Source organism: Protopterus annectens, chromosome 5.part0, assembly GCF_019279795.1.
Source record: "Protopterus annectens isolate FY-2018-M chromosome 5.part0, PAN1.0, whole genome shotgun sequence".
Taxonomy (NCBI): Eukaryota; Metazoa; Chordata; order Ceratodontiformes; family Protopteridae; genus Protopterus; species Protopterus annectens.
In genome coordinates, this window is record NC_056735.1 from 5,993,982 (window position 1) to 6,013,061 (window position 19,080).

Below are 19,080 nucleotides of genomic sequence, written 5' to 3' on the forward strand. Positions count from 1 at the left end.
TCGATCTCAAATCAGTTTGAATAGGAGTCTACCAACATTAAGTAATGCTGATTGTTCCACTCAAATATGTCAGTTGCCACTGTTGACCAAGGTAGCTCAGGAATTTGGCTTGGCTGAAGTGGCTCTTTTTGCAAATGCGGCTTAGTACTGCTGCACACTGAAGAAGAAGAAAGCACTTTATCAATGCCTTTCGATAGAGAAGGCCAAAATATTAGTTCTCTCGCCCTTCTTTTAGTAGAATCGGAACCTGGGTGGCTTCAATGCAAAACCCGAATGTACTCACATTGTAAGGAAGTAGGAACAATAAACTTTGGACCTTTGAAAATGATACCATCTTCCATCAGCATCTTATTTCTGTAAGGAAAATAAGGCTGTACCTCTGGCAGTACACAGGAATGCTTTTACGGTCATCCTACATTGATGAAGTGATTGAGCTTTTGCAAAACAGGATCAGGTCTTTGTATGATCTCTCAGCTCATCAAGTCTCATGGTAGAAAAATGATGCACTTCCATGACATCAAAGTCAAAATTCTCTGCATCACGCTGTTCCGTGGTATTTCTGGGCGATCTGGATAAGGTATCATCCAGACAAAGAAGTCTGCCTTTTGTATAGACCATTCTGAAATTTATACTTTTGCAATTTGAACATCATTCTTTGTAGTCTTGCTGGAGCTGAATGCACAGACTTCTTTAAAATAGTGACTAGAGGTTGATGGTCAGTTTCTACCTGGATAGCTCGGCCATAAACAAAATCATGGAGCTTCGAACATGTGAACACGATTGCCAAAATTTCCTTCTCAATTTGAACATACTGCATTTCAGTTTGGGTAAGAGATCTAGATGCAAAGGCAACAGGTCTGTCCTCTTAAAGAGTACGTGCACCAAGACTGAACTTTGAAGCACCACAGGAAAGAACTACTGGTTTGTGGACATCACAGTACCTTAATGTAGGTGGGTTGGCAATTTGCTGTTTGAGATTATCAAATGCTCTCTGGTGTTGTTCTAACCATGACCAGGCAGCATTTTTGCGTGTCAGCTCTCTTAAATGTGCTGATAATTCACTAAAGTTGGGGATAAATTTGCCCAAATAATTAACCATACCACGAAAGCGCTGTATGGCTTGGTCATTATCTGGAGCTGGCATCTCAAGAATGTTTGGAAGGGTCTGATCATAAGCTTGCACTGGTACATAAATGACCTACGTAACTAACTTCTGGTAATCTGAATCTGCATTTCAGAGGACTGAGCTTTAAATTCACTGCATGGGCTCTGTCCAGAACTTTCCTGAGGTTTCTGTCATGCTCTGCATCACCACTGCCTCCAACCAGTAAATCATCAACTATTATAGCACATGGGTAGCCTGAAAATATTTGCTCCATTGCACAATGAAAGACTTTACTGGCAGAATTTAATCCAAAAGGCATCCTGAGGAATATGCATCGACCAAATGGGGTACTGAATGTAGTCAGTAGTGAAGACTTGCGATAAGCATTACTTCCCAAAATGAACTCTTAGCATCTAAGACAGAAAAAAACAGTGGCATTTGACATGAGGGTGGCAATCTCCTCGACTGAGCACATTGGATGATGAGGTCTTTTTAATGCCTTGTTCAAGTCTCTTGGGTCAAATATTCTGATTTCATCTGAATTTTTCTTATGAGCTGCTACCATGGAAGGCACCCACTCAGTTAGTTCTGTGACTGATCAAAATCATACCTTGCTGCACCATTTTGTCTAACTGGACCTTGACTTTGTCCTTCATAGCTATTGGAACTCTCTCTGCTGGTCTGACCACTGGACTGACATCTAGGTCTACTTTCATGGAGTATACAACTGGAAGTTTACCTAGCTTGTCATCGGAAACATCAGCATACTATAAGAAAATAGCATCAGTAAAGCTGGAAAGTACAGTTGTGTACACTTACCATAAATGTAGATGTTCGAGTGTATTCACTGTTGCAATCAGTACATTTGGGCAATCTGCTGACAGGTTGACCTCAGTCGGCCTGAATTCCAAAGTCTTGGGTCCTGCGTCGGTTGCTGTCTTCTCTTCCATAACGTCAGGTCGTCAGGGGTATAAAACATGCAGCCAACGCAATTTTCTTTAGTTTTACTTGCCCCCAATGTCAGGTGCCCCCAAAAAGGTAGTAATATTTTATACATTATATATATATATATATATATATATATATATATATATATATATACATACACACATGCATCAATATAAACTTTACCTTCATCTACAAGCAAATACACCACATAGGTTGTAGAAGACAGAGAAGGAAAGAAAAACTTGAGAATGACAGGGGGATGGAGGGAGGGTAACCTGGACTGCAACAGTGAATACACTCGAACATCTACATTTATGGTAAGTGTACACAACTGTACTATGTTCTTCGTGTTTCACTGTTGCAGTCATTACATTTGGGTAGAACCCCAAAGCTATGTTTGGGAGGCTGGAGCTAAACAGCATTAGGTGCGGCTATAAGGCCCTGCAGCACTGCAGTGGCAAAGCCTGCCCTGGACTTAGAGTAGAGAGGCAAATGGTAAAAGTGTGAACAGAACTCCAAGTAGCAGCCTCTAGAATTTCTTTGGTTGGTACTCCTCTGAGAAAGGCTGCTGAAGTAGCTGCAGCTCTGGTGGAATGAGACCTAATGCCCTTGGGCACAGGTTTATCTAAGTAGCAGAAACGGATGCAATGGCTTATCCACTTTGAAATTGTCTGCTTTGAAATAGCCTTTTCCTTCTGACCCTGCAGCATATGAGACTGGTAATTGCTCAGTTTTTCTTACAGCTTTAGTCCCGCTCAAGTAGAATCTTAGCTGTCTGTGTACGTCCAAGAAATGCAGAATTCTCTCCCCTTTGTTCTGTGGATTTGGATAAAAAGTTGGCAGATGAATTGTTTGGTTAAGAGCCACATTGGAAATCACCTTAGGCATAAAAGTAGGATTTGTTCTCAGAGACACCCTGTCTGGGTAAAATATGACAAAAGGCTCTACAGCCATGAGGGCCTGTAGCTCTGAAACGCTTCTTGCTGAAGTAACTGGTAGTAGCAGAGCTGTCGTCCATGATAAAAACTTTATATCAGCAGGAGCAGCTGGTTCAAATGGAGGCAGGGTGAGCTTTTCCAACATATAATTGAGGTCCCATGCAGGTAATGGTGATCTTCTAGGAGGCCTTAAATTTCTGGCTCCTCTAAGATACTGCTTTAGTAAAGGATGAGAAAAGAGTGGTGGCTCAGTATTGTAATGAGCCGAAATGGCAGAGGCATGGATTTTGATTGATGAGAAAGATAGGCCTTTGTCAAGCATCTCAGTTAAGTATTGTAATATCTCAGGAATATGTGGTTCTGCTGTATCAGTTCCTTGTGCTTGATTCCAAGCACAGAATCTCTTCCATTTGTCAGCAAAAGATTTTCTAGTACTAGGCCTTCTGGCTTCCAGAATGACATCCATCATAGCTTTATTGAGAGGTGTTGTTTGTATGGTTACATGATTAGCCATGCTGCCAGGTTCAGAGTCTGTAGTTGATTGTGCAGGATCTGATTGTTTTGCTGGGACAGTAGTTGTGGTCTTTGAGGCAAGGTCCAAGCTGGGTATTGAGACAAGTTCCTTAGGAGTGGGTACCGGTATTGGTGGGGCCAGTCCGGGGCAATTAATATCATCTTTGACTTCTCTTGTCTGACTTTTAGGAGGACCTTGGGTATAAGAGGCAGAGGAGGAAAGGCGTAAACTGATAGTTTTTTCCAACTGAAGGATAGGGCGTCCACTTTCCATGCTTGTCTGTGATAAGTCCTTGTGCAGAATCTTTTTAATTGATAATTATGAGGAGAGGCAAATAGATCTATGTCTGGGCTCCCCCATTTCTCTGCTATCATGCTGAAGACTTGTGGATTTAGTTTCCACTCGTGAGGATCCATAAGGTTTCTGCTTAAATCGTCTGCCAGAGTGTTTTGTTTTCCTGGCAAGAATTGAGTTTGAAGATGTATTTGGTAGGTCAAAGCTGTGTCCCACAGTGCCATGGCTAATCTGCAAAGGGGTATGAGTGTGTGCCCCCTTGCTTGTTTATATACCACATGACCGTGGTGTTGTCCGTCTTTATCAGTAGTTGTCCTGGATGAAGTAAGTCCTTGAAGGCTGTTACGGCATTTTGAACAGCTAGCATCTCTTTCTGGTTGATATGTAGATGCATTTGTTTTGGTGCCCATATGCCCTGAATGCATCTTCCTGTCATGTGTGCCCCCCCAGGTATAGTCTGATGCGTCTGTTGTTAATGTTTGGCTGGCAGGGGGTACAGTGAAGGGCCATCCCATGTTTTGGTGACAAGCCTTTGCCCACCACAGAAACTCCTGTTGCAGGCAGGGAATGAGAGGAATCATTGTTTCCAGACTGTGTGAATGTTGACTCCATAAACTTTTTAGGTACCATTGAAGTTTCCTCATATGCAAACTTGCATATGGAATTAGTAGGATGCAAGATGCCATGAAGCCCAGAGCCTGCAGAATTTGTCTTGCAGAAGACTGGGTTTTTGTTGCCATCAGTTTGAAGTAAGTAGTCAGTTGCCTTTGTTTGTCTGGCGTGAGGTAAGCCATCTGGGCAGTTGTATTCAAGCTTGCACCCAGGAATGTTATCTTTTGAGAGGGTACCAGTTGTGATTTCTTTTCGTTTATTGTGTACCCTAGGCATGTTAGAAGCCTTTTCACAAATGCCAGGTGTCGAAGTAGAGTGTCCTTGTTCTCTGCTTGAATGAGACAGTCGTCCAAGTAAGGATATATTTGTATACTGCTTTGTCTGCAAAATGCAATTACTGGTGCCAGGCATTTTGTAAAGACCCTGGGCACAGTACATAAGCCAAAGGGCAGTGCAGAGAATTGGTAATGCATTAAGCCAGCCTTGAATCGGAGGTATCTTCTGCACGACTGTCTTACTGGGACATGCAGGTATGCCTCTTTTAGATCTAAAGTCACCAGTCAAGCATTCTTGCCCAGCATGGGCAGAAGCTGCTGCAAAGTCAGCATTTTGAATTTTGGAATGTCCAGGTATGTGTTCAGAATCGATAAATCCAGTATTGGCCACCAGGCCTTGTCCTTTCTGGGTACCAAGAACAGTCTTGAGTAAAAACCTTGTCCTTTTTCCTGTTCTGGTACTGTCTGAATGGCCCCCATATCCATGAGGGACGTAACCTGTTTCTGTGCCTCTGCCCATTGATTTTTTGGCAGATCTGGCCCACCATTTGCCAATGGCAGAGTGTGGAAATGGAATCTGTATCCTTGTGATACGATGTTTAGTACCCACTTGTCCTGGGTTAACAACTGCCAATTTTGAGCAAAAAGTGCTAATTTTCCCCTATGGGAGCTGCCAAAAGGTATGTGCTTGGTGCAGGCAGAGGGAAGTCATTGGGATTTGCTTTCTGTAGGTTTGCGCTTTATCTCCTCCAGATTTGGAGGTGGATGCACCCCACTGCTTTGACCTGTATGAATCTTGCGTCTGGTATCTGGAACCCTTAGGGCGTCTGGATTTGCCCCTTTGAGCTCTGTCTGACACAGGAAAGGACCAATTTTTTGTAGGCCAGTGTCTACTGAATCTTGGTGGCTACACTTGTAAGAAGTCTTTAACAGTTTGCATAGACTTAGCTTTGTCTTCCATTTTCTTTAAAACCTCTTCTGCCTTAATACCAAACAGAGAATCATGCTGTAAAGGTGCATTTAGCAATTTAGCTTTATCATGATCAGGCAAATTCTGTTCCTTTAACCAGGCATGCCTCCTAATCACAGATCCAGTAACTGTGGTCCTGCAGGAGGCCCCTTAAGAATCAAAACCACATTGCAAAGTATGCTTCCCAACTTGTTCAGCTGCATGCAATAATTCCTGCAATTCTTTATTTTCTGGGTTCCCGGAGGTAGAGAGTCAGGGGTCAAGCTTGACTCCGAAAACACATCATCCACAATGTCTAAAACAGGGGGAATGGCTAAAGCTTGGGCTGAGGGAGAAGAAGGAAATCCCTGAGCCTCTTTTTTGATTCTGAGAAGTCTTGACTCTCCCAGTGAAAATGTTCCCTCAATGTATGCAAGGATTCTACAAATTAATAATCCTCAGGCGGAGATGCAGATGGAATAGACTCCTCAGCATCAGAATCCTCATAGGGTGGTATAGATAATTCCTGATCAGAAAAAATAGAAACCTGATCTGAAGATTCATAATCAGTGTCTTGCCTAGGCCTCTTATCTGGAGGGGGATGGGTACCCCTGATCAAGGTAATAAGGTCTTCAGCCATTTTGTTCATCTGTTTTTTAGGCATAGAGGCCTGTGCACGTGGCTCAAGCGTCGTTTTTTTAGTTTTAGAAGTTGCCTTTGTCTTTGGTTTTGCAGCTTTCGTCGGTTTGATGTACAAATGTTGAGGTCTGAATACACCCTCAGAAACCGGTGCCTGCTTTGAGGGAGATGCATCCGTCGGTCCAATACCTTGAGTATCTTGCGGCATGTCGGACTCCACATGGGTGTCGGTAGAGGCCTGCGACTTGAAGGTAGTGGGTATCAGGCACTGAGTACCGGCGAACCGGCAACTGGCTTAGGAGAAGCTTCATCGTTGATTTTGGATCTCGACTGTCTTTCTCTGTCCTTTCCTTTGCGTTTTTTATGTACTTTTTATGTAGTCGGATTGCTATTTGACGACATCTCTGGGTAGTTAAATCTGTTTCCAAAATAACTTGGTGCAAAAATATACCAATGCTTAATAGTGCGTTGGTTAAATCTAGGACAAAACTGACAGCCAGGCACGTTGTCATCAGGGCCTAGGCAAGGAATACAGTATAAATGGAAATCCTTATGAGGTATTTGCTTCCCACAAGTAATACAATTACTAACTTTTTCTGACATCAGTAAAAGGCAAGAAAAAAAGTTTCCCCAACGGGGTACTTAGCTTTAATGAAGACTTTGGTTCTGAAACTCAAACTCGAATATTTCAGTAGTCGGCCGACCGGCACTTGCGAAATGCTTCTGCTTCGGGCGGCAAGAAAAACTAAAGAAAATGGCGTCGGCTGCATGTTTTATACCCCTGACGACCTGACGTCATGGAAGAGAAGACAACAACCGACGCAGGACCCAAGACTTTGGAATTCAGGCCGACTGAGGGCAACCTGCCAGCAGATTACCCAAATGTAATGACTGCAACAGTGAAACACGAAGAACATGTGAGACGTGCTTACATGATGGATGTCTTTGGTAAAAGAAAGCAGTTTCATTCTCAAACTGTCTCTGAGACCTAATAATGACTGCACAGGTCTTCTGACTACATAAAATTGCAAGCTGTAACTGTTCCCAGCCAAACAGCATGAAAGCACTACTGAGCCTTCAGTTTGAATCTCTTCACCTCCATAAGCAACAAGCTTCTCACAATTGGCCAAATTAAGTTGCTCATCAGCCGTCACTTTAGCAAATGTTTCTGCTATTGCATTACAATTTGAGCCAGTGTCATCTTTGAGTTCTATGGGTTTGCCATTGATCATGACAGTACAAAATACTTCATTCTTTGCCAACCAATCTACTGCATTAACCTTTTCACTGACCACTGATACACCATCTACATAAAAAGTAGGGTTACAGCTTTCTACGTGATCAACTTGCTTTTTTGAGTGACCTTTCTTAATAACTGAATAAGGCTTGCCTGATTTACAAAACTTTTGAAACTGGTTCCATTTTTTGCACTTGTGGCATTGCTGACCAAATGCTAAGCACTTCTCTCTTTTAGACTCATGATTGGCACCACAATTACGACAGTTAACAATAAGACTTGACTTGGGGGTTTTGCTGATTCACCCTTATACTGCACTGAGCATGCCCTTTTTACTGAGATAGTCTTGGAACTTGCTAGAAAGCTATAAGGTCTCCCAGGGAATCCTGCAAGGGTTGCACCTGTATGTACTTAGGCCTGTTTCTGCTTGCCACTTGTTGGATGCTGTCTATGTTTGTTCTATCGGCTGTTGAATCCATGCTCTTATTTCTTGCAAGAATACGTGTGCCTTTCTGTGAGCTCATGGATTTGACAAATCGCTACGGCTTTACTTAACATTAAATCACTTTTGTGAAGCAAAATCTTTCTCACTGCAGCACTATTAACACCACACAGAAGCCTGTCCTTTATTAACTCATGTTTCAGGTCACCAAATCTGCAAGTTTTGGCCTTATTTCTCAAGTCAGTGATATAAGCTGCAAAAGTTTCACCTGGCTTTTGGTCTCTTGTATAAAATAAGTGCCTCACTAATGTCACATTTGTCTGGGGGTTGCACATTTCTCTAAATTTACATTTTAAGCACTCAGGGTCCTCCCTTGACTCAGCCAGTACCACAATATGGTAGTTTCCCCCCTCTCCTGCATATACTGCTGGTGCATACACAAATGAAGGTTCTCTTTCAGTAGCCTCGGACTCAGCTAAGTTAAGCAAAATGAATGCGCTTGTACGTGCATCTGTCAGAAAAAGCTGCTTGTATGAAAATATTGTATTCCTGCTCAAATACTCTCCAATTCTCTGCTATATTATGATCAAACACAAGTGGACCAGGTCTGTGAAATGCCTCTGCCATCTCAACACACAGTAGTGAAGGTGCTTGAAATTATACACAAACATACACACACAAACATATATGCCAGTACTTGTAATTATGCCGAATAGCACAACAAACTCTCTGAAATAACTACACTTTGCCAGATGAATCTCCACAGCACAAGAACACTTCGAAATCATTGTACTATGTGAAACCACTCATCAGTGTAAGAAATATTTTGAAATGACTGTACTTTGTGAATAAACTGTGCACAGCAGAAAAAGGGCAGAGTAAGAAACACTTTGAAATGAATGCACTTTGCAAATAAGCTGTACACAGCACAAGAACCTTTCAAAATGGCTGCTCTTTTGCGAAATAACTCTGTACAGTGTAAGGAACACTTTGAAATGGTGGCACGGTGTGAATAAATGTACACAGCACAAGAAACTTTTCGAAATGGCTGTACTTTGACTGCACTTTGCAATATAACAGTACTTTGCACACAGAAAACTCTGAAATAATTGCACCGTAATAAAGCACACACACTGCAAACACTTTGCAGACTATGAGATACTTCGAACAACTAGTTATGCTTTGAATGGCTATGGTCAATGCGAAACAGTAGTTTGTGCCCAAATACAGTCTTAAAAAACATGCAGTCGCCTTGTTCTTTAAGCTTAATTTGCCCTTTTATTGTACTCATTATGCTCTTTTAATCTCTTATCATGCTCATTATACTTTTCTTGTGCCCATTTTACTTTATGCAAACCAAAGGTAATTCTGAGCCCCACATGAATATCTTTGCTAGTTTCATCAAATATCGTAGTTTCAAACATTTCATTTGATTAATAATATGTTTTGTGCTACTCATTTGATTAATAATATGTTTTGTGCATTACAAATGCTCCGTTTCATTTTCTTTGCCAAATAAATCATTTGTGAAAGTTAAAATAAAATCCTGGAGAATAGACTGCTTCGCAATACAAGGACCACCTTATTTCATGGACAATAACACACAAGAGACACCTGAAGGAATGAGAAGAAATGTGGATCGAGTTGACAGAATGAGGTGTTCATTAACTTACAGCAGTGACATAAAACAGATATGCTAAGTTATTAGGAATAATTGAAGGATTCTTAAGGCAGGCGACAACATAAAGCACATCGCTGGAGAAAAACTCTGTTTCTCAGAAAGAATCTGAAAAAGCTATTTTGTCAGAATGAAACTGGGACAAGACCTATTATAATTGGCACATTTAACTAACTGAGAAACAAGTGCAATAACAGAATAAATGCATAATAAACAATAACAATGTATCAGCAAGCAGGCATATCTTTGGCATCACTTCCATTAGTGTCTTCACGTACTGCAGAGCATATTCATCAACTCTGGGTTTGACATGGCCTTGTACGTCAGGCAAAGGTCACCTCTGAGCAAGATTTTATCTGCCTTCCACCTGCCTTCTCCAGGTTTGCTACACATGATTTTTGTGTCTTTGTCCTCAATCTGTTCTGGTCAAGCTGCATTTAGCAGCTCTGGTTCGTTTTACTTGATCTTTTATAATTGTATGGAAAAATATGCCAGTGTTGACAGATTTTTCAAATCCTAACTTTTTCTGTAGCATACTGACCTGGGGAGCCATACTCATGTCTGGGCAAACGGCATATCTTTGGCATCACTTCCATTAGTGTCTTCACGTACTGCAGAATCGTGCCTTGCAACTGCAATACAATAGCACAAAAGACAGAATAAAAAAGTGAAAGTACTAAGACAGTATCAATCAGTGTAGAGTCCATGAACACAACAACGAATATATACATTTTTTTTAATTTAATAATGCGCGACCCACAGAATGCAGCCTGTTCCCCTCCTAAACTAAAATTAAACTAAAATATCCCATTGTTGAGAGTGGTTAAGTACACCTGTTCTATTCTTTAATCTATGTGTTTTGAACGCTGTGAGACAACATAAAAGACATAAAAGCAATGTTTTCTGTTACATTTCCCTCTTCAGAGTCGCCAGCTTCTGCCTTTAAGATCACGTGGTCAGCTCCATTACGCACAGTCTTCTATATGTGATCTCATCCATATGACTACACATAATTTTATTTTTGTTTTACGTCTAACAGTGTAACACTGGTCTGACGACCCTTTTCAGACATGACCTGGGCCTCACAGGCAAACCGAAAACCTAAGAATACATGCAAAACACACATAGTAACACAGCATAACAGCACATTACTTAGAAGAAAAATGAACATGAGAACATTTGATATGGGTAATATCACGTATATTACTTGGGTGTAGTTAACTTTTCTTGAACATGAAAAAAAATCTAGTACAGTTTATCGAAACTGAAGTGATGGCACGTTACTGGCTTTTTGTGTATGCAAGATTGTGGAACAGTGGGGACTGAGGAATTTTGCCCTTCTCCCACTGCAGTGTGATCTTGGAGTTGCTACACATAAGTAGCAGGGAGTATGATAGGTGCAAAGAGGCTTGCCCTCCTGGAAAAATAATGTTTATTTATTTATTTTTTTGATTAGTTGTTATTCGGATCACTTAGGGTCAGTGTATTCACTTTTGATGATATGAATGAATTTTCGATTTAATGACATATACCCATATTACTCACAATCAGCACACTGAAAATAAAAAGAATATTTATTTTATTTTATTTATTTACATTTGTTGACCGGGAGTGTCCAACTGGACATAGGCCCATTTTCAGTGGAGGCCCGGGGAGAAAAGCTCCACAGTTAAAATAAACAGACAGTAGTTACATGGGATTGCATAGCGATTAACAATTTAACATAGCAATTACTTACAACATATTTACAGATGAAGAACATAGTTCATCAGTACACAACTAGAATCTTTATCTGTGAAGTACATAACAGACATTAACAAATGTTATAATAAGAAGTTCCTGCTGTATAATAAGTACTAGGCTTATGAGCATCTGAGCTTGCTATAATCAAGGTAGTTAGTGGAGTGGAAAGAAAGGTAGTGGTTGGATGGGGTGGGTGATATTAGAGTGGGAGTTGCAAGGGCATAGCCAGCATGTTTTTAGGTGCGCTGTTAGTACAGTTTTGAAGTGGGTGCATGATGGTATGGAGGTAATTGTGGGTGAGAGGGAGTTCCATAATTTGGCTATGGTGCAAGAGAATAGTGCTTCACCAGCAGAGTTATTGGCTTTAGTGATCTGCAAGTGATTTTTGTTGCTGGATCTTAGTGGTCTGGTGGTGCGATAGGGTTGGAGTAGATTCTGGAGGGATGGGACATTTAGTGGATGGTTTACTAGTTTGTGGGCGAGTGAGAGTTGATACCATTGAAGGAGGTGAGGGAGTTCAAGCCAGCCCAGTTCAGCAAGTGAGAGACAGTGGTGACTACGGTAGGATGCCCTGTGGCAATTTGGCGATTTTGTTGTAGCAGGTCTCTAGCTTGTTTAGATTGCATTGCCTTAGGTTGGTATATATTGGAGAGGCATAAAGTAGGGTGGAGATAAGGTCGGAATTTGCTATTAAAATCTTTGCTGCTTTGGTGAGAAGTTGCTTATTTCTGTATAACGCTCCTAGTTTTTTGTGGACTTTTTTTATGGTCATGGATATGTGAATGTCAAATTTTAGTTTATTGTCTATTTCCACTCCTAGCAATTTGGTGTGTTCAGTTGGGTATATAGTGGTGTTGTCTTTTGCTGTGATGTTAAAGTGAGAGTTGTTTTGAGTATGTTTGGTGGGTTGGAAGATGAGTAGTTTAGTTTTGTTTGGGTTGAGTATTAATTGGCATCGGATAACCAAGTTCCAACAGAGGAAAAGGCTTCCTGTGTGACTTTTTGCAGTTTGGGTCGGGACTGGGCTGAGCAGATGATGGTTGAGTCATCTGCGTATTGTATGAGTGTGCCATGTTTGGTGGCAGAGGCTAGATTATTGGTGAAAACAGAGAAGAGTAGGGGTCCAAGGATGGATCCTTGGGGAACCCCTATGGAGACAGGTAGACGGGGAGATATGGAGGATGCCAGTTACATTCTTTGAGGGAAGACATGAATGTGAGTGGGTTAAAGTTTAGGTTTTTACTTATCTGATGGTAGATGACAGGTTTAGCTTGGTATAGGTATTTTTTGAGTAGGAATGTTGTGGAGTGATCACTGAGGCTATCTGATAAGCAGCCCGTTGTATATGACTGGGGGCTCTTACTGACTAGTATCCAATTCAGGGTAGTGTGCTTGCTGGAGTTTTTATTTATCCTGGTTGGCGACTGGACTAGTTGGGTGAAGCCATGAAGGTTTACATGATGGGTTGGATGGTTGCCAGAACAGGATTGCCAGTCAATACTGAAATCACCTAAAATTATAGTTTCTTGGGGGAGATGGCGGGTAGACCAGCTGAAGAGGTTTTCTAGTGGAGGGATGTTTTGGCCAGGTGGGAAGTAGCATCCAATTGTGTTTATGGTTTTGTTTTGGTTTATTTTGAGGTTGGTATATATTATTTCTTCATTGCCTATTTGTGGAGCTGATGATTTTAAGATCTGGATGTTTAGATGCTGTTTAAATATTATAGCTACACCGCTTCCTTTCTTGTTTAGCCGGTCTACTCTTCTTATGCCGTAACCTGTAGGGAGTTATTTTTTGCTCACTGGTAATGTGAGGTTTTAGCCAGGTTTCTGTCAGGATGACTATATCTGGGGAGTACAAGTCTATGGTGGCATGGAGTTCATGGACTTTGTTGGATATACTTCTAATATTTAGGCTTAGTAGAAGGACCATACTTAGTACCTCATTACACCTCTCTCTCCAATGTGTCTACTATGCATTTGCACAATTTTATACAAACAAAAAATGTTAATTGTTGACCTATTGAACTATATCAATGTAAAATTGTTACTTAGCTTCTTTTTAATACAACTTTAACTTTATGCATGTATCCCAACATATGTGAATCGTTTTGCTGTAACTGCTATTATATCAATATGGTTTAAAATTGTACTTGTTTTAAAATGTATTACTGGAGCTTTTCTCCTCGGGTCTCCACTGAAAATGGGCCACAAGCCCAGTTGGACAAACCCGGTTAACAAATGTCAATAAATAAATATAAATAAATAAGTCACTTGGTAGTGTAAGTTTTTCCAAAACAAAGTTGAGATCCCAAGTTGGTGTCGGTGCTTTCTGGGGCGGTCTTATGTTCTTAGCCCCTCTGAGGTACTGTCTTAGTAATGGATGTGAAAATATATAGGAGGATCCGTGTTGTATTAAACTAAAATAGCTGAGGCGTGGATCTTAATAGATGAAAAGGAAAGTCCTTTGTGCAATATCTCAGTTAAATATTGTAGAATCTGAGGAATATTTGGGACAAGGGGATTCTGGCCTTTAGCCTTGTTCCAGGCGCAGAATCTTTTCCATTTGTCTGAATAGGCTTTCCTGGTGCTGGGCCTCCTGGCCTCCAGAATGACATCCATAACAGCTTTAGAGAGAAGTGTTGACTGGTTGTTTAGGTAATTTGCCATGCAGCCAGATTTAAAGTCTTGAGCTGGCTGTGTAGAATCTGATTGTTTTGCTGAGTGAGCAGGTGAGGAATTTGAGGTAAAATCCTTGGTGGGCCTTGAGCCATGTTCCTTAGTATTGGATACCAGTGTTGGCGTGGCCAGTCTGGAGCAATGAGTATCATTTGTGGCCTCTCTAATCTGGCTTTCAGCAGCACCTTTGCCAGAAGAGGCAGTGGAGGAAAGGCATGCACTGTTAATGTTTTCCAACTGAATGACAGGGCGTCCACTTTCCAAGCTAGCGTGTGGTATGTCCTTGTGCAAAATTTGCATAGTTGGTAGTTTTGGGGGGAGGCAAACAGATCTATGTCTGGGCTCCCCCATTTTTGAGTTATCATTGCGAATATTTGTGGATCTAGTTTCCACTCGTGAGGATCTATGATGTTTCTGCTTAGATCGTCTGCCAATGTGTTTTTCTTTCCTGGCAGGAATTGTGCTTGTAGTTGAACTTGGTAGGTCAGTGCTGTGTTCCACAAGGTCATTGCTTGCCTGCATAGGGGGTAGGAATGTGTGCCCCCTTGCTTGTTTATGTATCACATCACTGTGGTGTTGTCTGTCTTTATCAGTAGTTGTCCTGGATGTAGGAGGTCCTTGAAAGCTGTTAGGGCATTTTGTACAGCTAGCATCTCTTTTTGATTGGTATGTAGATGCCTTTGATCTGCAGACCATTTGCCCTGAATACACTGTCCTGCCATGTGTGCTCCCCAGGCATAATCTGATGCATTATAGTTTGCCTGGCTGTGGGTAAGGTAAAAGGCTGTCCCTTGCTGAGGTGACATGCCTGAGCCCACCATAGAAACTCCTGTTGAAGGCAGGGAATGAGTGTTATTATTGTTTCCAAGCTGTGGCTGTGTTGAGTCCATACGCTTTTCAGGTACCATTGTAATTTCCTCATATGCAGTTTTGCATATGGTATTAGTAGTATGCAAGATGCCATGAATTCCAAGGCCTGCAGAATTTTTCTTGCAGGGAGTTGGGTCTTTGTTGCCATCATTTTGAAGTATTGAGTCAGTTGTCCTTGCTTGTCTGGCGTGAGATAAGCCATTTGGGCTGTTGTATTTAAGCTGGCACCCAGGAATATTATGTCTTGTGAGGGCACTAGTTTTGACTTCTTTTCGTTTACTGTGTACCCTAGACAACTTAATAGGTTTTTGACAAACGCCAGATGCTTTAAAAGAATGTCCTTGCTTTCTGCTTGAATAAGGCAGTCGTCCAGGTATGGATATATTTGAATTCCTCTTTGTCTGCAGAATGCAATTACTGGTGCCAGGCATTTTTGTGAAGACCCTGGGTGCAGTAGATAAGCCAAAGGGCAGTGCAGAGAAATGGTAATGGATTGAACCTGCTATAAATCGGAGGTATCTTCTGCAATTTTGTCTGATAGGGACATGCAGGTATGTCTCCTTGAGGTCCAACGTTACTAGCCAAGCCTTCTTGCCCAGCATGGGAAGAAGTTGCTGTAGTGTTAGCATCTTGAATTTGGGTACTTCGAGATATGTGTTTAGAATTGAGAGGTCCAGAATGGGTCTCCAAGCTTTGTCCTTTCGGGGAACTAGAAAGAGTCTTGAGTAAAATCCTTGTCCCTGCTCCTGTGTAGGAACCTGTTGAATGGCTCCCATGTCCATGAGAGCTGTAATTTGTTTTTGAGCCTCTGCCCATTGATTTGGTGGCAGGTTTGGCATTCCTTTTATCCTTGGTAAAGTGTGAAAGTGGAATCTGTATCCTTGAGATACAATATTTAGGACCCATTTGTCTTTTGTGATGATGCCCCAGTTGTCTGCAAAAAGTGTTAAGCTTTCCTCCCAAGGGAGCTCCCAAGAGGGATTTGCTTGGCAGTCTGAGGGGTAAGTCATTGTGTTTGTCTTCTGGTAGTTTGAGACCGGTCTTCTCCTCCTTTCTGGGTTGTGGCACCTCATTGTCGAGGCTTGTAAGAGCCTTGTGACTGACCTCTGCCCCTTGGGCGTCTGTATTTGCCACTCTGTGGTCTGGCAGAAGCTGGAAAGGACCAGTTTTTGGTTGGCCAATTTCTGCTGAAACAAGGGGGTTGAATCTGTAAAAAATCCTTGACCGTCTGCATAGATTTTGCCTTATCCTCCATTTTCTTTAAAACCTCTTCTGCTTTTACACCAAATAAAACATCCTGCTGTAAAGGTGCATCCAATAACTTTGCTTTTACATGATCAGGTAAAGTTTGTTCTTTTAACCAAGCATGCCTACGTATGACAGACCCTGTCACTGCTGCTCTACAAGAAGCTTCCAATGAATCAAATCCACATTGCAAGGTATGTTTTCCCACTTGTTCAGCTGCATGCAACAAATCTTGCATTTCCTTGTAATCAGGCTGCTCTGTATGTGTGCTCATTTTTTGTTTTAATTGAGACATCAAATATTGTTGATATTTCAGCATGTGAAACTGGCAATTTAAGGCCTTCATAGCTAGAGTAGCTGAGGTATATATTTTCTTTCCCCATCTGTCTAGTGCTCTAGAATCCCTTTCAGAGGGTACAGGATTTTTAGCAATAGAGGCCTTAACCCCTTTGGGACCCTGGGAAATGGTTTCTAGATCAGCAACAGGGCTTTTATATAGGAATTTGTGTGAGTCAGGGACTCTGTAGTATCTGTCTGGTTTGGCTGGTGCAGGAGGTAGTGAATCTGGGTTAAGGCTAGATTCTGAATAAACATCATCCACAATGTCTAACACCGGTGGAATAGCAAGTGGTCTGTGCTGGGGTAGTAAAAGGAACTCTCGGAGCCTTTTCTTAGAATCGGAGTAATCCTGGCCTTCCCAGTGGAAATGTTCCCTCATGGTATGTAAAGTTTCCCCAAAAGAGTAGTCTTCTGGGAGAGATGCTGAAGGAATAGACTTCTTCAGCATCAGAGTCTTCATAAGGGGGAAAAGAATATTCTTGTTCCTCAGAAGAATCTGAGGAAATTGAAACCTGGTCAGAGGAAGCGTAGTCCTCTTCCTGTCTAGGCCTTTTATCAGGAGGGGGATGGGAACCCCTGATTACGGTAATTAAGTCTTCAGCCATCTTAAGCATCTGTTTCTTAGGCATGGGGGCTTGTAATGGAGACTGCTGTACACAGTCTTCTTTGCTTTTAAAGGAGTTTTCAACTTTGCATAGGATTTAATAGTGAGTGTAGTCGGTCTGAAGACACCTTCTGCAACTGAAGGCGTTTCAACTGCACCGGAATCTCCTTCAGCCATGGAGTCGGAAGGGCCTAAAGATAAAGGTTGTGGAGGCCTAGCAATCTCCTCTTGGGAATTGGATGCCGCCTGGGGTTCTGAGTCAGCGGTCGTCAGGGTCTGCGTAGGTGCCTCACTGAAAACCGGAGAACCGGCGACTGGCCTAGCAGAGGCCTCTGAGTCTGGTTTGGGTCTCGGCTGCCTGTCCTTATCTTTGCATTTTTTATGCATTCCGGTCGTCAGTTGCTCCGACGGCATGGTATAATTAAATTTCCTACCAAAATAATGTCGGGCGAAATCAAACCGACGTTTTATAGTTCGTTTGTTAAACCTAGCACAAAACTGACAACCTGTGATGTTGTGGTCTGGGCCTAGGCAAGGAATACAATAAGAATGAAAGTCCTTATGAGGTATTTGCTTCCCACAAGAAATGCAATTGTTAACTTTTTCTGACATCGGAATGAGGCAAGAAAAGGTTCCCCAATGGGGTACTTAGCTTTATTGAAGACTTCGGTCTGAAATTCGATTTGAAAATCTCAGGAGTCGGCCGACCGGCGCTTGCGAACTGCTTCTGCTTCGGGCACCGCGTGACAAGAAAGACTGGAGAAAATGGTGTTGGATGCCTCTTACATACCCCTGGCGCACTGACGTAAGGGAAGAAGCGACAGCAACCGACGCCGGACCAAGACTTTGGAACTCTGGCCGACTGCAGGACCGCCTGACAGCAGGATAACCTAAGTGTGATGTCTGCAGCAGTGTAACACGATGAACGTCTGGCACAAAATTGTTATAACCACATACCCTTGAAAGGACTGCAAAGTTGCTATACAAAAGTTAGGTACTTACTATAACATTACATCCATGTTGTCTGATTTTTGACTACTCCAAACCTGTGGGTTTTTGGATCCAACAGGATCCTACCTTGGCATCAATATCAAAGCTTTCAAAACCAGAGCTCTGACTCCTCCACTACCTATAATTTCCTAGGCTGTCTCTCAAGTTCTCAGATCGGGTTTGCCCCGCTAGTCTGAAAACATATTAATAAACTACCTATGGGAAAAACATTCCAAGATAATAGTTTTAATAACCTTGTTGATATTAACTGTTTAATGAAAAATAATTACAGTCTAGTGTGACTGTGCCACACAGGGAACAACATCCACTCAATCATCTAGAAGCCATACGTGACAATTTGGATGGGAGAAGGAAAGGCGGGTGTTTGAAGCAGACAAAATGGATCTAATATTATGGTATGTATGTAACTTTATACCCAATATCGTCTATTTTTGTCTGTTCAAACCTAGGAGACAATCCCAAGCTGTCAATCTGAGTGGTATCAAAGGACATTCCTGAGTATGATGGAGCCAAAAGAGGAGCGTGATCTGGACTGAAAGTCCAACTTGTAGTGAGACACACAGGATGTACTGTTGATCAAGTGGCTGCAGCACAGATATAATCAATGGATAATCTTCAGTTGAAGGCTGTCAAAATAGACACTGCTCTGTCTGAATGTGCTTTTGTTTATGTGGTAGAGGTAAATTCCTCCTATGATATACAATGAAATACAGTACAGTTCTTTGAGGGGTACAAAAGTGCAATCCCACTACAGAAAGAGAATCTTATCATCCTGTTTACTCCTACTGAGGGTATCCTTGATTTTAGGTCCAAACAAGGTTTTGATAAAAGGATGACTTAAAACCTTCTGCAAAGTCACATTCAGGCATAATGATGCATGATTATGCCAGTGTCTGCTGCTCTGGCCATACACTCGACTGCAGTGGATAAGATGCTTGGCTACATTAGAGGAGGATTAA

At 41.8% G+C, this 19,080-nt stretch overlaps 1 protein-coding gene across 1 annotated transcript in view; it reads right to left on the bottom strand.

The window, feature by feature from the left end:
* CYFIP1 (cytoplasmic FMR1 interacting protein 1) overlaps positions 1-19,080 on the bottom strand; it is a 2,370,671-nt gene that overhangs the window by 378,557 nt on the left and 1,973,034 nt on the right. The window contains exon 24 of the mRNA XM_044072062.1: positions 10,173-10,263. Coding sequence (XP_043927997.1) covers positions 10,173-10,263 — 91 coding nt within the window. The remainder of the gene's footprint in view (positions 1-10,172; positions 10,264-19,080) is intronic.